Source organism: Megalobrama amblycephala, linkage group LG15 (genome assembly GCF_018812025.1).
Source record: "Megalobrama amblycephala isolate DHTTF-2021 linkage group LG15, ASM1881202v1, whole genome shotgun sequence".
In the NCBI taxonomy this organism is placed as follows: domain Eukaryota; kingdom Metazoa; phylum Chordata; class Actinopteri; order Cypriniformes; family Xenocyprididae; genus Megalobrama; species Megalobrama amblycephala.
The window spans coordinates 15,395,378-15,415,374 of NC_063058.1; the positions used below are offsets into that span (position 1 = coordinate 15,395,378).

Below are 19,997 nucleotides of genomic sequence, written 5' to 3' on the forward strand. Positions count from 1 at the left end.
TCAATTCAAAAGCTCAAATTCAAGATGCTTACACTCAAACAGATTGTCCCACAGATCAGATCCGAGGACTGGTTTGTGGCGATAGACCTGAAAGATGCATACTTTCATGTGTCCATCCATCCTTCTCACAGGAAGTTCCTCAGGTTTGCTTTCGGGGGCGAAGCTTACCAATACAGGGTTCTTCCGTTTGGCCTATCGTTATCACCCCGCACATTCACGAAGTGCGTGGATGCGGCTCTGGCCCCGCTGAGGCTTCAGGGCATCCGCGTACTGAATTACATCGACGACTGGTTGATTCTAGCTCAGTCAGAGCAACTGGCAGTCCAGCATCGAGATGTTGTTCTGCGTCATATGGAGAAGCTTGGGCTGAGGCTCAACGCCAAAAAAAGTGTGCTAGTTCCGGCTCGAACTATTACTTATCTGGGTGTAGTTTGGGACTCCACCACGTTGCGGGCACATCTGTCTCCCGCTCGTGTGAGTGCCATCCTAACGGCCGTGAAAGGGGTGAAACTAGGCCAGTCACTCACTGTAAAACAGTTCCAGAGACCGTTGGGTCTGATGGCAGCTGCGTCCAACGTGATACCTTTTGGCCTCCTGCACATGAGACCCTTACAGTGGTGGCTCAGAACCAGGGGATTCTCCCCGAGGGGAAATCCATTCCGCATGATCAAAGTCTCACGACGATGCCTTCGTGCTCTGGTCATGTGGAAAGATCCCTGGTTTCTGTCCCAGGGACCCATGCTGGGGACTTCTGGTCGTCGCGCAATGCTTACGACAGACGCTTCCCTCACGGGCTGGGGGGCGATCATGAGTGGTCGCCCAGCTCAGGGCTTATGGGAGGTCCATCAACTCTCCTGGCACATAAATCGGCTGGAGATGATGGCGGTGTTCCTGGCATTGAAACACTTTCTCCCAGACCTGAGAGGTCATCACGTGCTGGTCCGAACGGACAACACAGCAGTGGTCGCCTATATAAACCATCAGGGGGGTTTGCGGTCTCGCCAACTTTATTACTTGGCCCGTCAGATCCTCCTGTGGGCCCAAGGGAAGTTGCTCTCCCTGAGAGCAGCTTACATCCCGGGGCACCAAAATTTGGGAGCGGACGCCCTGTCGAGGCAGGGTCCGAGGCCCGGGGAGTGGAGACTCCACCCGGAAGTGGTGGATCTCCTATGGAAAAACTTCGGTCGTGCAGAAGTCGACCTATTTGCTTCGGGAGAGTCATCCCAGTGCCCGCTCTGGTACTCCCTTACCCATCCAGCACCTCTGGGGCTGGACGCCATGGTACAGACGTGGCCGAGGCGGCGTCTGTACGCATTTCCCCTGATCACCTTGCTCCCGGGAGTTCTGGAGAAAGTACGCCGGGAGGGGGTCAGCCTATTACTGGTAGCCCCCTTCTGGCCAACCAGAATATGGTTCTCGGACCTAGTGTCCCTATTAGACGGCTCCCCAATGGAGCTTCCCCTCAGACAGGACCTCCTGTCGCAAGCAGGCGGGCTGATAATACATCCCCGCCCAGAACTATGGAAGCTGTGGGCCTGGCCTCTGAGGGGGCCAGGTTCATAGATGCAGGTCTCCCAACCGAGGTTGTGGAAACCATTCTGAACTCCAGAGCTCCCGCCACGAGGAAGCTTTATTTATACAAGTGGAATGTGTTTTCTGCCTGGTGCAGGCGCAATAATGTGGATCCTGTCCACGCTTCTATTAGCTGTGTGCTAACTTTCCTCCAAGAAAAGTTCTCGGAGGGCCTATCTCCTTCGACATTGAAGGTCTACGTTGCGGCTATTTCTGCCTTTCACATTCCTCCGGAGGGTGTCCTTTCGGTGGGTCGAGACCCCCTGGTCACTCGCTTCCTCCGTGGCACACTGAGGTTGAGGCCTCCAGTGCGCACAAGGGTTCCGGCCTGGGACTTGGCCGTGGTTTTACAAGGGTTGGCCGAGGCGCCCTTTGAACCACTAGAGGAGGTTCCTGAGAGGTTCCTCACTCTAAAGACTATTTTCTTACTCGCTATCACTTCTCTGAAAAGGATAGGAGATTTACAAGCACTGTCAGTTGCTCCTTCATATCTCGAATTTGCTCCAGGAATGGTGAAGGCATTCCTGCATCCTAGACCAGGCTATGTCCCTAAGGTCCCTACCCATGTCCCAGGCCCCATCGTGCTCCAGGCCTTCCATCCTCCTCCTTTTAAATCCTTGGATCAGGAAAGACTAAATCTGCTCTGCCCAGTAAGGGCTTTGGATACATACGTCCACAGAGCTGCCCTGTGGCGTAAAACTGATCAGCTGTTCGTCTGTTTTGGGTCCCCTAAGAAGGGGGGCCCTGTATCCAAGCAGAGGATGAGCAAGTGGGTGGTCGAGGCCATCACGCTTGCATATGAGGTGGCCGGACAGCCTTCTCCTTTAAGTGTTCGTGCCCACTCCACTAGGGGTATGGCGGCATCAAAAGCTCTGATGTCGGGTGTCTCCATCAGTGACATCTGTGACGCAGCTGGTTGGTCATGCCAGCACACATTCATGAGGTTTTATAACCTTGATGTCGGCTCCACTCCGGGGTCTTCAGTCCTGCCAAGATAACTTGGCAAGTATTTGCCGCTACGGCACAGTTGGGATAGCGTTCCCAATGCGTTACCATGCAGCGTCGATAGTTCCCTCGAAAGGGAACGTCTCAGGTTACAGATGTAACCCTGGTTCCCTGAGAAGGGAACGAGACGCTGCGTCTCTTGCCGTACCCCCTGCATACTTGCGAGCACTTGTTTCAGACTTACCCAGAAGCTGGCGTGCTCTGCATCCGGGTATGCTTTATAGTTTCCTGGTCCGTGACGTCACCCGTCTCTGACGTCTCGCTACGCGATTGGTTAGATACATGAGTGCTTCAGTGACGACATCACGCAGAAGGTTCCCAATGCGTTACCACGCATTGTCTCGTTCCCTTCTCAGGGAACCAGGGTTACATCTGTAACCTGAGACGTTTTCCAAAGTTACTAGCCACTCAGCATTTTCACTGGCCACAATTTTGATGTTGGTAAATTACATTTTATATGATTAAAGTTGACTTTGTTATGCTTAAATTACTTTATTTTGAGTCATTTTACTTGATTTAGAAGATTTAAAACCCTTTCAAACTTTTAAATGCAGATTGACCACCCAAATCGAGACTACATTGTATATCAGCTGGTATGTACAGGTGGGCAAGAGGTGGACAATATGAACATGGGCTAATATGAGAAATTTGATAAGTTATTTGTGTTAGGCTATATAAAAGAACAAAGAAGCAAATTACAAAAACAATAGTACATTAAAAATAATCTTTTTTCAGATACAGTAGGTTTATTTAACATATAGCCTACATTTATTTAACATCTTTTGTTGTTTGATTAACATTAATGACAGACAGGTAGGCCTATTTAATTGGGCTGCTGAATGCATGGACATAACTGACGCATATCCAGTTATTACCCACCTGTTTACGTCCACTTAAGCCATAACCGACTGTATTCACGCGAGATACTCCACACGATGGACATTTAGACATCTGTGTGCACGTGTATTTGACTATTCAGGCGCGAGGAGAACAGAGAGAGAGCGCACGCGAGAGAGCGTTTTTGTGTGTCATTCAGCGCAATTCCGCCTATCCCTCCTTCACTAACTGCACGTAAATAATGAATTGTGTGATTGGATTGTAATTTTGTGCTACGACGATCTTCGACGATCATTTGGCTGTAAACTGAAATTATATTCAACCCGCCAAAGTGGCTAGTGGGAGTGGCTGTCTTACCCGCCACAGCTGAAATCTGGCGGGTGTTAATGTCAAGCCCTGATATATATATATATATATATATATATATATATATATATATATATATATATATATATATATATATAAATATACAATTTATTTATTTTTGAGAAATAATATTTTATCTATTATACATATACATATATATACATATATATATATATATATATATATATATATATATATATATATATATATTATAGTAATAATAAAACAAAATAACTAAAGTAAGCATGCGTAATGTAAAAACCAGCCTTCCCAGCACATAAGAACTATTCTTACTGTTAAGTTGGAGCAAGATCAGCATACACCAAATGATGCACCCACATGACATTTGATACTCACTTGACGGTGCGTAAGTTCTTGGTGGTGTGTGGAGATACAAGCTTGAAGACCACATCCAGTCCTCGGTTCTTCCCCAGCAAGTCGGCCGTGGTCACTAAAACACCAGATATGTGATTAACACAACAATAAAAGTCTTTGCAACATTGCTGAACCCAACACTACTGAAAATATCTTGTGTGGGGGTGATCGTTCTCCACAAGGATAGACTCAAGGGGGAATTTTAAGAGACCACCGAAGTCCAAACTTCATCCGTATAAACAAGGCATGTGCCCAGATGATATTTCATCTATTAATATATTGTGCTTGCTACAAGGCTACCTAGCATCATAAACACTGATGGTCACTACGGCGGAATCTCTTCTGCGTCCCAGAGCACACAGGCTGTACGTCTAATGTTTCAAAAAAAGATATATTTCAGCTTTTATGATAAAGCATAAAAGAAGACTTTTGGATGCCTTTTTTGGAACGATAACTGAGAGGTGCATTTCTCACGGTCACATTCTGAGAGCTGAACGTCCTGTGCTGGTATCATTCTTAGGAGAGCTGTCACATAACTGATAAACAGAACCCACATTATCAACTCCACATACAGCGAGAAGACGACTGCATTTGAAATAAAACCCAACAAATGGCGATTTGCATTTTATGGCCGATTACCTGTTATCGCATTTTCCACAAAAGCAAGCACTAGTGGAATCGCATACCAATAGTAAATCAAAGGTGGAGGCCAACCTCCTCCTACCCCATGTAGAGCAAAAACACAATATATTCATATTTAAGTTAGATTTAAATATGGCGGGTGCATAAATAGAGCAGTAATGTAGTTTCAGAGCAAATGGCACAATAAGTACTAATGCATGGTTTGCAATTTCACCTGAACGCTCTATAGCTGAAAATATGTTATGAAAGGTGGAAAAATAACCATAGATACAAAGAAATGAACGGATGTTCATCAAATAAAGCTGCTATACAGGAATTATATGAAACCGCAGAGGCACACAGGCAGAAAGTAAGGTGATGGAACATGAAAATGGAATGAGACTCTTCTTAGCATGGAAATGTGAAATGTGTTTGAATTTAATTCTGTTACACTATCGTTCAAAAGTTTAGGGTCAGTCATTTATTATTTATTTATTTTGAAAGAAAATAATACTTTATTCAGCAAGGATGCATTAAACTGATCAAGAGTGACAGTAAAGACTCTTAAAAATTGCTTATATTGCTTTCTAATCAATGAATCCAGAAAAAAAACGTAAGGTTTTTAAGGTTTCCACAAAAATATTAAGCAGCACAATAATAACAAAACTGATAATATTGAAAACAAAAAGAAATGTTTCTTGGGCAGCAAATCAGCATATTAGACTGATTTCTGAAAAATCATCTGACACTGAATACTAGAGTAATGATGTTGAAAATTCAGCTTTGCTATCAGAAATAAATACATAAATTAACAATACATAAAAATAGAAAACAGTTATTTTAAATTGTAGCAATACTTCACAATATTACTGTTTTAACTGTATTTATTTAATCAAATAAATGTAGCAATGGTAAGCATGAGAGACTTCTTTCAAAAACATATTTTCAAACCCAAACATAGTGTGTATATTATAGTTTTTATTTAGTTAGCTTTTTGAGATTAATACTGTCAATCCAACTGAGAATAATTCATGCAAAAATTGATTTTTGAGTCAGAGAAGCTACTTTAGCTTATTTGACTGTAGCTCATCTGCTGTAAATCATGGTTAGCTTGTAGCATAGGAGGGCAAAAATGAACTGATCTCAGATCTGACTCACCAGAAGAGCAGAAGACTCTGAGGACCCAAAGACAGGCTGCAGCTCTCCGGGCATTCATCGCATTCTGCCTTAGCAAACCCAGAACCACCAAAACGGCATCTGCCTTCTGTGCTTTCAGACCAATTTGACGATCTGAGGGAAATAAAAACAAAGTATGTTCCTCTTTGACATTCATTAAACGTTCATTTGTGTCGTCTTGTTTGACATTGCTTTGCTCACTACAGGGATCTGGGAAGACAAAATGTTTTGAGCTGTTGGCAGCTGTGATGAAACAGATTACTTTGGTTTGGAGATCAAAACCACATTTGCTGGGATGTCTAATAGGGAAATTGGGATATCAAAGGGACAACATCACTTTCAAAATCAAATACAAAATCAGATTTACTCTAAGTCTGAATGCAAGAACAGGAGTGATACACAAGATCAACACTAAACAGTTTAAAGGTCCCGTTTTTCGTGGTTTTTTGAAGCTTTGATTGTGTTTATAGTGTGCAATATAACATGTGTTCATGTTTCGCGTGTAAAAAAACACAGTATTTTTCACATAATTTACTTATCTGTATACCGCTGTTTCCACTGTCATAAAAACGGGCTGATGACTTCCTTGTTCTATGAAGTCCCTCCTTCAGAAATACGTAACGCGTTCTGATTGTGCCTGCGGTTCCTGTGTTGTGATTCAACAGCAGTTTAGCGCATCTTGCCCGGAAAGGTCACGCCTCTTACCATAACGTGGAGATGCACGCGCTCAGTGTTACTGTAAACATGTCTTTAATTTTACCCTATCAATTTGAGCCGGAATCAGACCCGGTGATTGGACTGCGGGATGAAAATAACAGCGTTTCGACGACATGGCGACAAACACACTCTACAAACGCAACTCTTGTGTATTCCTGTGGGCGGAGGTTAGTCAAAAAACTGTTTTAGTGACATCATTAAAGAAGGAAGTAGAGGGATGTAGTCCAAACTGGCCGTTCGATGTAGGCGACTTCTGTTAAATAAAATATCTCGCTTGGCATTGAACTTTGAGCTTTAAAATTTTACAGATTTTATTTATACTCTAACAACAACATTACACACTAACTAAAGTTTGAAACATGGGATCACGAAGAACGGGACCTTTAAAGTTAACATAAAATATGGTTGTCCACCGGAAACTATTTATTTGAATTTATAAAGTTTTAAATGTGGATATTATTCTTACAAAAATGCACCGTTTCATTTCAGAAAGCCTTTATTAACCCCCGGGAGTCGTATGGAATACTTTTTTATGGATGGATGCATTATTTTTGGCTTCAAAATGCGGCCCCCCATTCACAACCATTATAAACCTTGGAGCACTAAGCATATTTTTAATTATATCTCCGATTGTGTTCGTCCAAAAGAAGATAATCATAGGATGGCTTGAGGATGAGTAAATCATGGGATAATTTTCATTTTTGGGTGAACTATCCCTTTGATGTGTACAATTCCTTAGTAAATAAATAAATAGGTAGGCTCCAATATTACAATTCTGGCAGATACCGAAGAGCCAATAATTATTTTCATGTTATGGCCAATAACATTTCACTAATATTATAATTATAATTACAATTTAATTTAGACATCACAACATTTTAAATGTAAAAAATGTAATTTTGAAATATGCTAAAGATTATATTTTTATTATTAGTTTTATTTAAGTTTAATTTTATCAGGTGACAGCAAATGAAATCTAAATGTAAAAATAAGGGAAATGAGAAAGCACAATTAAATATAATCAATTATATTGATACGATATATTGATATTGACTTAAACAAATAAATAAATAAAAATCAAACAGTAGATCTAATGTGGTATACAGATATATTGTGCATTCATTTGATTATCACTCATCAAATTAGGGAAGACAAATGGGAATGGTTCACCCAAAAATCATCTCTTATTTGATGTTGGAAAGCTAATTAATTGCAATTGCATGGGGAAAAATTTATTTATGTATCTATTAAATGTTCTCTTTTTGTGTTTCACAGGTGGTGGCCGAAGAGAGACCACTGATATTGTAAATTGCTTTGATTGTACAGTAGTATCTAACAGCACAATATAAATGCTTCACTCATTCATTCATTCTTTCATTCACAGAAGAAATTAAGTCATACAGGTTTGGAACAACATTATGGTTACTAAATTATATTTTTAGGTGAACTATCCTTTTAAGACGAGGAAAAAGCAGAGTAAAGAAAACGCTGTAGGATGTTACAGTATTTCCACACCGTACATCAACTATTTATGGATCTGGAAACCAGTGCATATCATTGCACCATTTGAAACAGACAATGATCTCTGCTTTGTGAATGCAAATGGTTTATTGAAAACTCTGTGTGGGGTGGAAATGCGCTCTGTAAAAACCCACTGCCCAGAGAGACACGTTATAGAAATTATTCAAATCTACCACATGACCCAACATCCCGCAGACCCACTAAGAAGCGCTTACAAAAACAGCTTGATCACAACAACAACAAAAGTCCCCGCTTGCGAATAAGTTTACACTCTCAACAGATGGAGTTTGTTTTTAGACATGTTTTGTCTAAATGGAAAGGGAAGACATGCGGATGAAGGAAAACATTCCCTGCTGTTTTGACTCACCCTGTTGCTGTGGTTCATTAGGACAGACATCAAAGTGCAAGAGTGGAACGCTGACAGACACAAGATCCAGTGAGAGATTAAACTCTCGCTCCTTAAGTTACACAACATCGAAACAGTGACCATGCTTGTGCTTAAACTGTGACCTCTGACCCCGCAGGATTGAGGGCTTTTACCTGACCTGACAGTGACCCTACACATGCTGTCTGCACCCTCTAGATGAAATGTGAATTATGGGCAATCCACACATGAGACGTCTATTTTTGGTGAGGTGCTATTTATAGCAATTCAGCAATGAATTCAGAAATACCCAGCACTAAAGATGACTAAATTTTAAATCATAATGGGAAATATGACTGTTTCCTGCAGTGAGAATGACTTTTAAAAAATAGTTGGAGAGAAAAACGTCAAAATGAATTGGAGTTTAACAAATTTTAGGTTATTTTTGGTCCACAGAAAAGGCTAAATTGTTGGTTGAAATGGCAAAAATCACAGCTAATCAGAACATATTTAACTTTGAAGGAGTAGTTTAGCTAAAAATTTAAATTCTCTGATTTATTTTGTTATGCAAGCTGAAATTTAAGTCACTTTTTACCCGTGTTGTTATAGTTAACTGAAACTGTTACAAATAATTTTCAGTAATTGAAATAAAAAAATAAATAAAAATAAGATAAAATATAAATAACAGATGGAAAAACTTAGATATTAGATGTAAAATATATATATATATATATATATATATATATATATATATATATTCACAAACAAGGGTCAATTCAATGCTGGATTTGCACAAAAGGTTAACTTGAATCAACTCCACAGCAACTACATAAATTTTTCCACTAATCGTTCAGAAATGTCCAGTTTCATTCTAAAAGTTGTAACTTCTTCCTGAGTCTCTCCATTAGTGTCCGACTCCGGTTTGAACAATGTAAGGCTGAACATGTTACTGACAATCATCATTTTGGCTGCGTGAGATTCTCCAGCTTTGTTGTTGTTGAGGCATTATAGGTCCCCTTTAATAAATATTATAATAGTATATAAATACTACTATAATATTTGCATTTGAGTTGTTTTGCATTGCTCGTGGAAATCTGTTTACCCGCTTTAAATTACGGTGCATACAAATCATTGGCTAAATAACAGCATAATAATGTGTCACTCATTCCTGTGTCTCCTCCCCTTCTCTCCTAGCCCCACCTCCCCATCACTCACCTCGGTGGCCCACCTTGGCCAGCAGGTGCAGTAGTGGCAGCAGAATGGTGTAGTTGGGCGTGAAGCTGCGGGCTGAGTTCACCAGAGCCATCAGCAGAGCCTCACTGCCTCCTTTCGATATCATATGATGAATCCGTCTGTCTGTGCCTAAAGGAAGCAGCCACTATAATTTCACAAAATGTCATATTTAGGCTGATAACAACTCGTACACCAACCGGCGGTGCCATCTTTGCCACTGGCGTATTATCACAAGATGATGTCTGGGTTTATTTTCGACTTTTCTTTCAGAACTTATGAAAATTCCTGCTGATTAGAACTTTGTGCTGTAGGCTGGTGAATAAATTTGGCTAATTACTTTGCTGTGAATTCATTTCAGATTATAGGATTAGTATAGTACTGCTCCACCTCTACAAGAGTATTATTCGATAGATTTGTTGGTGAATAATAGACTAGAATAAGCCCAAGATATGGAAATAAATATCACTGAAACAGTTCAGTTTATATAATTAGATCCTGGGAGAAATTTGCACTGATGTCATTTATTATACGGACTGTTTAAAAGGTTTCATTTTGAAGTTAAACCCTCTAGATTACTGCAGTTTTTTTTCAACATTTCAAATCATAATTTTTTTAGTGTTCTCTCAAGTTCTCTTAATTTAAATGGAGTGCATTATTTACATTTCTTCATTTAGCACATGCATTAATCTAAAGCGAATCAGAAAATGAGGAAAAGGTGATTCATTATGCAGCTTCTTCACAAGGCAACACGATAAATTGAAATGTGCATGAAAAATATACCAGTAAATCTTTTACTGTATATGGGTGTTTCTTCAACTATGGGCACTTTTGGTCCTGTGATTGTCTTGTGTTTAACCATATTCTGTAGCAGAAATTATATTTTAAATATTTTTGGAATAAAATTGATTCTTTGTCTTCCTTTATATATTATAAATATACAAATCTAGAATATTTTCACACATTTTGCATATTTAACAGGATGACAGGAAATGACAAACAAAAAAAGGTGATATCAAAGTCCCTTTAAGACAAGTCATTTCACTCGGCGGCCATCTTTGAAATGCCTCATGGGCATGCAAGTGCAGCTCCTATCTCTTTAAATGGGGAAACATCAAATTCTCCAAAGCTGTTTGCCAAGCTTTCGATTAAATTTCTTATTTGAAATCACCAATGAAATCTGACAACAACTGTCTAAATGCTCGAATCATGAAACTGTATTTTTCAGGCTGGATCAAGCTAATTCCTAAGTGCGCGTCTGACTGTTTCTATAGGAACCCTTGCTTCTAACGGCCGCTGCAGTGATGTGATGACTTTACCAGTCAGCGATTGGCTCTTATTTAGAAGGCGGGACTTATTGCGCCATATTGCGTGTTGTACATTCTCCCATTCAAAACAATACGAGTGACGCGTCTTGTGTTATTCTATAGTCTTTGGTGATAGATACCTCGATTTTTCATTGTTTTCTTTATCTCACACCTCATATTTCATCTCAAGCATGCTATTCACTGACACTGTTGTCTCCTTTGTAACCAATTACACTAACTTCATAATCATGATAGAAATATGACATCAACACTGAGGGTTGTAATGTGTACAAATTAATACTGTACAAAAATATCGAATTGCCTGTGTTTAAATGATTAATTTGAAATATTATACTACTAATAATAACAACAATAATAGAAACAGCAATAACTATAATAATTATAATAATAATAATACAATATATTTATGATAGATTTTAATATTTTGAGGTTGAAAGTCTGGTTTCAGAACAAGGGTAAAACAAAAAAGAAATCTGAAAAGTAACAAAAACACAGCAAAGGCATGCAGAAAAGTTTTCAAAACAGTTTTAATGAGACTTAAATAAATAAATAAACTTATGTTGAAATATATTAGCTTACAGTAATAAAAATCAATCTCCAGAACATAAAAGTGCCTACAGTTGAAGAAACGCCCATATATCAGCAAATTTATTTTTTGTGGAGGTGGTTTGTGGCTTCATTGGACACACAAAGTGGTTTTACTCCTTATGGTTGATGAAACTTGCAATCAGAGACGTGACAGAAAATGAATCAACAAATTTGGCTGTATGAAAAGGGTATCTCACCTGCTGACAACAGTTCGTCCAGGACATTGAGGATGTTTAGCATGCTCTCGATGTCTCCAGCATTCTGGAAAGAGAAAAGAAAGAGCAACACACTTAATGCAGAGGCCAAGTTCAGTTTTAGGCTTCATTGTTTAACATCACCTACACAAAATGTGGCTCAACAAACAGGAAACAATCTAAGCAACTCCGATAAAACATTCAAAGATGACATCACTATTTACACCCCATGTGATATATAGTGTTGAGTGTGTCCTGGCTGGCACAGCAAAATCTTCCAGCATTGTCTCGGTTTTCAGAATTCAACGGGGGCTCGTACCCCAGCGGGGACCCCGAGCCCTGTGGTTAAAAGCAGCAGCAGTTGACGGGTAGGCGGTCGGGGGCTGTAATCCTCAGAGAAGGAACTCCACAGCTGGGGATTCAAGCTTCGGCCCTCATTATACGGCAAAAATGACAGAGAAAGAGAGCAAGAACACAACATTGTCCTGCCTGCATCTGTGCTGGCCGTGTCTTTCTGACAGTGGCCATTGAATCCTATTAGGCATCTCCACAGCCAACTGCACTGCAAAGAGATCTGTCCTGCCAGGGAGCTGTCGGCCTTACACATATTAGTGAACTGACTAGAGATACAGGGAAGAGAAGAAATTGTTGAATAAAGTCGTTATTTTTGTTTTGTTTTTGCGCACAAAAAGTATTCTCGTCACTTCATAACATTAAGGCTGAATCTCTGTAGTCACATGGACTATATTAACAAAGTCTTTACTACCTTTCTGGTCCTTGAAAGTAGTAATAACATTGCAGTTTATAGGGGAGTCAGAAGGCTCTCGGATTTTATCAAAAAAAAAAACATTTCCGAAGATGAATGAAGGTCTTACGGGTTTGGAACGACATGAGGGTAAGTAATTAATGACAGAAATTAAATTTTTGGGTGAACTAACCTTTTAATGATAATTATGTGACAAATTATGCGTTATGGATAAGACTTTATTTTTTAATGGTCCTCTTTAGACATTCTGTCGACTATAGGGGCTTTTGCACCGGAGGAACCTTTTCATAGTTCCTAGAACTATTGGCTGAAGTACCCGGATTTTGCCATGTTTGCACCACAGGAACCAGGAACGATTTTAGTTCTAGAAACTCCTTTTGGCAGAACTAAATTAGCTCCTACTTCAGAGTAGGGTCTAAACCAGCACTATAGAAACTATCAGTGACGTAAATGTCTGTTGACTGGTTCAAACGCATGTCAAACACAGACACCCAGCATTTTAAAAAGCCGTGTAAACATATTTACTTCACAAACATGGAAAACAGCGATAACGGCATTTACTTGTTGTCTGCAAGGTTGTGTTCTTTTCTCCGCCTCGATAGTGAAAGTTGTCATAGAAGATTTCATCTCTTAGCCCCAATTTTGGCTCTTTCAGTCGCATAAATTATGCATTTACATTCCATCTCCGTTATCACGAAACCCACAAGCTCAGATCACGGCATCTTCTATCCACCGGTTTTAAGCATTTGTAAATGCCGTGCTTAAAGATGCCGCTGTCATCCGCTTCACAGTTCCTATTCCCGATGCGAATGCAACCAGGAACATGGCCCGGGGAACTATCCTAGTGGCTAGTTCCTATAACTGAGTTCCTAGAACTATTTGGTGCGAAAGTCCCATATATGTAACATTCCAACAAGAAAACAAGACAAAAGACAAGAAGATTTTCAGCAAATTATGATTTAAATTTTAGCTTTGGAAGACTCTAAACTAAAGGGAGCACAATGGAAGTATGGATCACTTTTATATGGTACTTTTTTGTCATTTCTAAAGCATAATAACCCTGTTTCGATTCGGGCCACCAAGACATTTTGCCAAATAAATCCTGATGTGACCCATGAAAGAAAGAAAAAATATAAAATTTGTAAAAACCTGAAGGTTAATAAATGACTTGGACTTCATTATCAGGGGTTATTTTGTAAACTATAATATTTTAACCCTTAAATGCATGACTGTTTCGCTGTGCTTACATATTCGGGTCTTTATCGACCCGGATCTATATCTAACACAGAAGGATCTCTGCCTGTCGCGATAATATAAAACTCCTCTGATATTAGAGTAACAATTACAGAAGAATAAAATAAATTGTATTTTGTTACCTTTTGGAGCTTGAAAGGGCTCGGTTTGACCATCACCACTGTCCTCGTCAGAGCTTTATGTTTGAGGTCACGAATATGAGCCCATTCGCGATCTCAAACGTATTCTCAAAACTATATAATTTTCAACATCTTCAAAATCAATATTTTGATCGCTAACAGCTTCACCAGATGCATCCAGTGACAGTTACAGTCACATTTCATTGCGTTCAGTACTTGCTTTGCAGTAAATCGCTGAGCCATTTCATGTTTTTCTTATTATTTCGTTTTCTGTCTGAATGAGTCGTCACTTCAGCATTGTGTATCAGACATTGCCACCTTGTGGAATAAAGGTGAATTGCACTTATTCTGTCATCTAAGATTCAATTGTTGTTGGGAAGAAAAAATATACGTACACACCTCGGCTCGTTAGCGACCCTATACAATTTTTACAAAAAATGAATACAAAAATAGGCATTCTTTTATAATTTTATGATTTTTTTCTTGTTATATTCTTTATAATGAATTGATTGAGGAATACCAAGAAGGTTGATGTTTAACTTTAAAAAATGAATGAGGAGGAGGGTATTGAATGATGTCCCGGGTCACTAAAGACCCGAGGTATGCATTTAAGGGTTAATTACACCAAAGTTTTATGCAATATCCATATAACTATGAAACATATAATGGAAAAATATAAAATTTTACATATAAAGAACAAATGAATTTATTATGGGGACATTTTTATCCCCCATATTTTATTTCTGGGGCATTTTTGTCACATTCTGTGGCATTTTCGCTCCTTACACCTCCATTACTTTTTGACCCTAAAGGTGAGTGGTTTTAATGAAGAAACTGCATTTACCTGAGGATGAACTTTTACACTAGAAGAATAGAGCATGTGCTCTTTCTTGGAAATTGATGGCCCTGTCATCAGCATCTGGGATAATTCCACACAACCATGTTAATTACTCAACATTAATGAGTGTGACTAGCATACAGAGCCAGCTGGCACATCATTAGAGCATTATTTGCCCAACAATCTAGTAATCTAGTGATACTTAAAATTGTGAATAATTACATCTATTTTGGTCCGGCATCACCTATGCCAAGCTACAATCAAAAAGCGCAACTGTTTCCCATCTGTCAATAGGGAGATGGACATGAGTTAATATTCTCAGGAACCCACTTGAAAATGAAACTCATTTCATATCCCAGTTAATTTTTAATTCTTTAATGAGGAACACTGACTACTTCTCAGTGCACACCATTAACTTTTAAGAGGGCGGCAGGAACGCACTGGGAGAGCTTTGGCTGAACATCCTGTTTAAGCCGTGAGCCACTCCGGAGGGCAAATATTCTAAATAGCGCAAAAATCTATTAAAAGTTATTCTGACACACCTTAAAATGTTTTTTTTTTTACATCTTAGACACCAAAGGCAGGACCTGGTGTCTCGCTGTGAGGTGATATGAGAGCTATAAAACAGGAAGGGAAAAGCAGAGGAAGAATATGAAGAAAAAAAAAAAAAAAACAACTTCAACACGGCACCCTGAGCGTCTGTGTCAGTCTCAATTTGAATTAGCGGGAATCCCATTTCAGGCACCAACAGCTCCATGTCAAGGACTGTGAATTTGGAACTTATTGGCACGTTTGACGCCAGTCATGGATGGAGGAAGGCGACACGCTGGCTGTGGCTAATCGTGAGGGTATTACTAGCTACCCTTGTCAGTTTGCGTTGTAATAAAGGAGTCAATTCTTCAGAGCCGATGCCACATGGCCAATGCCAAGCAGTTGCAAGGATCCTTATTTGAACTGACAGGACATACAGAGACACATTTTTTTGTCTGAAAAGGACAGCTATTTTCTGTCACATTCAAAAGCACAACATTTTTATTATATATTTTTGTTATTACATCAAAAACTACATATATATACATATAAATTGACAGTTCTGTCTAAAATTGAATGGAACTAGTGAAAGTTTATAGGATTATAAGGTTAAGATCATTTGCTTAATCTTACAGAGAATGTTCTCCGTACCTTTAAAAGCGATATACATGTTTCCCTTCAGAAGAGATCAGAATGAAACCTTCTAAAGCTTTCGTTAATCACACACTGAGCTCATTGCTGCACCTGCTTTTCCCCTTCTCCTTACAACGCTCTTATCAGCACAGAGGGAATAAATCTCATCTTATGGTTTTCACATGCAATTAATCGCTTTGACGCGTACACTAAATAATTTCTGCTCTTCTGAGCTTGATTTTCATGCAAGAGGTAGAAAGTTATCGGAAATTCAGCACGTCGCCCTCCTGTGAGCACATAAAGCCTCTGCAATTCATTGGCAGTAACTGATATACAAATCACTGACATGAAATCAGTCACCATAAGCTGTGGAAGTGGATAAAAATCACATTTAAAGGTACAATTTGGATTCATATGAGACATTCTGTGAGCACAACAAATCTACTCAAAACAGACATGGAAAACGGAACAAAATACAATGTTTACTGGTCCTTTCATTTTAACTAAGAATTACTATTGTATTGATGCATGCTGTTATACCGTTACTGTCTCTTATAGGATAAGTTCACATTAAAATGAAAATTACTCCAAGCTTTACTCACCCTCAATCCTAGGTATATGACTTTCTTCTTTCTTCCTTTGCATTTGTGTAAGAAAAATATCCATATTTAACAAGTTATAAAGTAAAATATCTAGCTTCCACCAGACCGCCTTCCGTATTCAACTTAGGAAGAAAGTGCAATGCCTCTTGCATTTCAAAACGCTTACGCTACATCCTACGCCTTCTGTATTCAACTTACAAAAAAAGCTTTCTTCCTAAGCTTTCTTTCAAAGCTAGATATTTTACTTTATAACTTGTTAAATATGGATTTTTTTTTATACAAATGCACCGCTTAGCTTCAGAAGGACTTTATTAAGCCAAGCAAAGATGCACTTTCTTAAGCTTTACTGCCATTATAAAGCTTGAACGCATCAGGATATTTATTAAAGGGAGACTCAGCAGTATTTCAAAAACACTGTTTGGAAGTTAGTCATGCCGATACCAACAACAAACGTCTAACCAATCAGCATTAGGGGGCGTATGATGGTCGAGGAGAGAGAACTACCAAAAGGGAGATTTGAAAATAATAAGAAAAAAAAAACCTGCAGAACGAGAAATGGGACACAATACAAAAGAGCTCAAAAGAATATATCACTGGAATGAAGGTTTATGACTGGGCAAGTGCTTTAGGACTTAGAAAAGCTTTCCAGTGCTGGAGAGAGCTGAGTGGGAAGGCCTGAAAATGCGGAGGCTGCTTTGAACCTGATACTCATGTGAGTAACACTGGGTTTTGATTGTCTGGAGCTGCTGTGCTGTTTGTGACTAACAACAAACACTGTGTATTTACTCTTGTGTACTGTATGTTCCTTTTTTGTGCTTCCTTGTCGTTCGTTCATCAACTGCGCTGTATTGTAAGCATTTTGTTGCCGTCAGCTGTGATAAACACATCCACTCGCATTGCGCGTGTAACAGTGGCCAGATAGTGAGAGTTTTGCTGTTAAACTACTGCACACTGACGATTGCTAGAGAATGTGATGTTTGGCGTCATTGGTAGTGCATTCGCCTTGCATGCCAGTGGTGATCGGGCCGGGGTTCGAGACCGACTTGGAGCGGCGTGGTTAGGATTGGAGTGTGAGTTTTGAAGGCAGAGCAATGAAGAGAGGGGTTGTTTGAGTTGATTTCAAATATCAACAGTGTTCAACAGCATTGTTCAAATAATAATTGCAACACCTTTAATATAACTCCGTTAGACCCTTTTCACAGACTGTGATAACGCGTTTTAAACGCGTTTAAGTTATTTTCAATATTTTCATTGTTTAAAAAACGTATGTACATTTATAACACTATACTTAGTATTATATTACCTTTGCATCAAATTACAAAAATCTAGTTAACGCTGCTGTGAGGTTGTTTCTAATACAGCAGCTATGAGAGTGATGGTAAAAATGACATCTTTCTCTTGTCTGACTGCCGTTATCAATCGCTCTCTATTTTTTTCCTCTTTTTGAAAGTTGTGAAAACACTTTTGGGGAGTTTTTCTTTTGCTATTTGAGCAGATGGAAACACAAAAAATATTTAATGTATTCTCTTATTCACCGCTATAGAATTTTACCCAACTATGACGACTTCTGCTTCGGAGAAACCTGGAAATGTGAAATGGGTCTATTGTGTTCATCAGAAAGAAGAAAATCATATACACCTAGGATGGCTTGAGGGTGAGTAAAGCTTGGGGTAATTTTCATTTTAAAGTGAAATAATCCTTTAATGGTTTGAATAAACACTATTAACTACTACCAACAGCAGTAAAAATATCAGAATCAAATCTGCATATGTATGAAGTCACGTCATCCCATTTAATTATTTTTACTTAATCACATGGCACTGTAGAGTATACTTTATTGTCAATCATGGCATTCTTCAGTCAAATGTTTTACTAAAATGACCATTAAACTATGTAACAGGTCATTGCCCTGATTTCCTATTAGCTGTGCAAAATTTCCAAGATTCCTGTGGATATTAGTTTACAGCATTTCACCAATACTCCACCAAAATAAAAACTCTTAAGTAAACAAAACAAAACATTTTAAGTGAAGAATTGAAGACATAAATATTAGTATTGTAAATTTGGTCACACTTTAGATTAGGGTCCAATTCTCACTATCAACTAACTATTGACTACGACTTTTGCCTTAATAAACCCCTAATTACTGATTTAATAGTTATTAAGGTAGTTAAGTTTAGGTATTGGGTAGGATTCAATATGTTGAATATGGTCATGTAGAATAAGGCATTAATAAGTACTAATAAACAGCCTATATCCAAGTAATATGCATGATAATAAGCAACTAGTTAATAGTGAGAATTGGACCCTAAACTAAAGTGTTACCGTAAATTGCAGTGTAAAATAAAAACTATTATATTTATCAAATTATAATAAATTATAACTATTATAATTATCAGGTTTTTAGAGGACAACTATAATTTACAAAAAGTAATATAGGCTACGTATCTTCATTTTTATAATTAGAGTTAAAACAGCAAAAATAATTATAGTAAGCCCTATGTACATGCAGCCCTATATATAAATAATTTTAAAATAAAAACATTTAGAAAAAATATTACATTTTATTTGTTTACTTGCATGTCATGTGACCTTAATCTCTAGTCTGGAGGTACTTTAAAAATATATTTTACATATAGCCTATATTTTAAATACAAGTATATAGTATAATATTTTACATCTAAGGGGTTCAGCTGACAAAACAAATTTGGGAACTCACGGTCTACTACGACAAACACAGTCTAGCGCAAAAAAGTGCAACTTTAAATTTAAATGACAGGAAAAACTCAATGAACATGCAATATTTGCCTTGTAAAATAGTTGGTTAGCACACACTATTTCAAAATAGCGCTCGCAACAATACCACCATACAGTCCGCAAATAGCAGCTAAGGTTTTAAGAATTGCGCTCCATCACGCATGGTAACGAAAACATTTTGAATTTCGCTTACATTAAACCACAGGCTATTTTTCATGGTACTGAGATACCATTTCATTTATCTTTCTCAGTCAGCACATGGAAAGTGTCCTGCATGTTTGGGCAGTCTTTACCAGCGTGCTTGCTTGCATCTGTGGGCCATTCCTATGCTTAGAATGAGAGACGATCCAGATTCATGCGTTCACAAACAATGTGCATTTACCTGCAATGTGCTGAGAAGAATCTCAAGTCCGCTTGAGCTCGGCGTTGCCATGGTGGGTCTTGATCGGGCTAAAGAACAGAAAGAGGAAGTAGAAACGAAAGAGAAATTAGAGTGACACAGAGACAGCACCTTCTCCCTCTGTGCTTTAACAAGACAGACGGGTACAGTTGAAGCAGAGAGGGGTTCAGCTTGTCGCATGAAATTCTATCTCCCTCAGATAA

The 19,997-nt window shown here is 38.7% G+C and overlaps 1 protein-coding gene across 4 annotated transcripts in view; it reads right to left on the reverse strand.

Moving 5' to 3' along the window:
• The window catches only part of LOC125247835 (cytosolic carboxypeptidase 4), a 241,369-nt gene that overhangs the window by 181,379 nt on the left and 39,993 nt on the right, over window positions 1-19,997 (reverse strand). For all 4 annotated transcript variants that reach the window (XM_048159342.1, XM_048159343.1, XM_048159344.1 and 1 more), the window contains 5 exons: window positions 19,777-19,844; window positions 11,898-11,961; window positions 9,770-9,916; window positions 5,935-6,066; window positions 4,138-4,231 (listed from right to left, as the gene is read on the reverse strand). In XM_048159342.1, coding sequence (XP_048015299.1) covers window positions 4,138-4,231; window positions 5,935-6,066; window positions 9,770-9,916; window positions 11,898-11,961; window positions 19,777-19,844 — 505 coding nt within the window. The remainder of the gene's footprint in view (window positions 1-4,137; window positions 4,232-5,934; window positions 6,067-9,769; window positions 9,917-11,897; window positions 11,962-19,776; window positions 19,845-19,997) is intronic.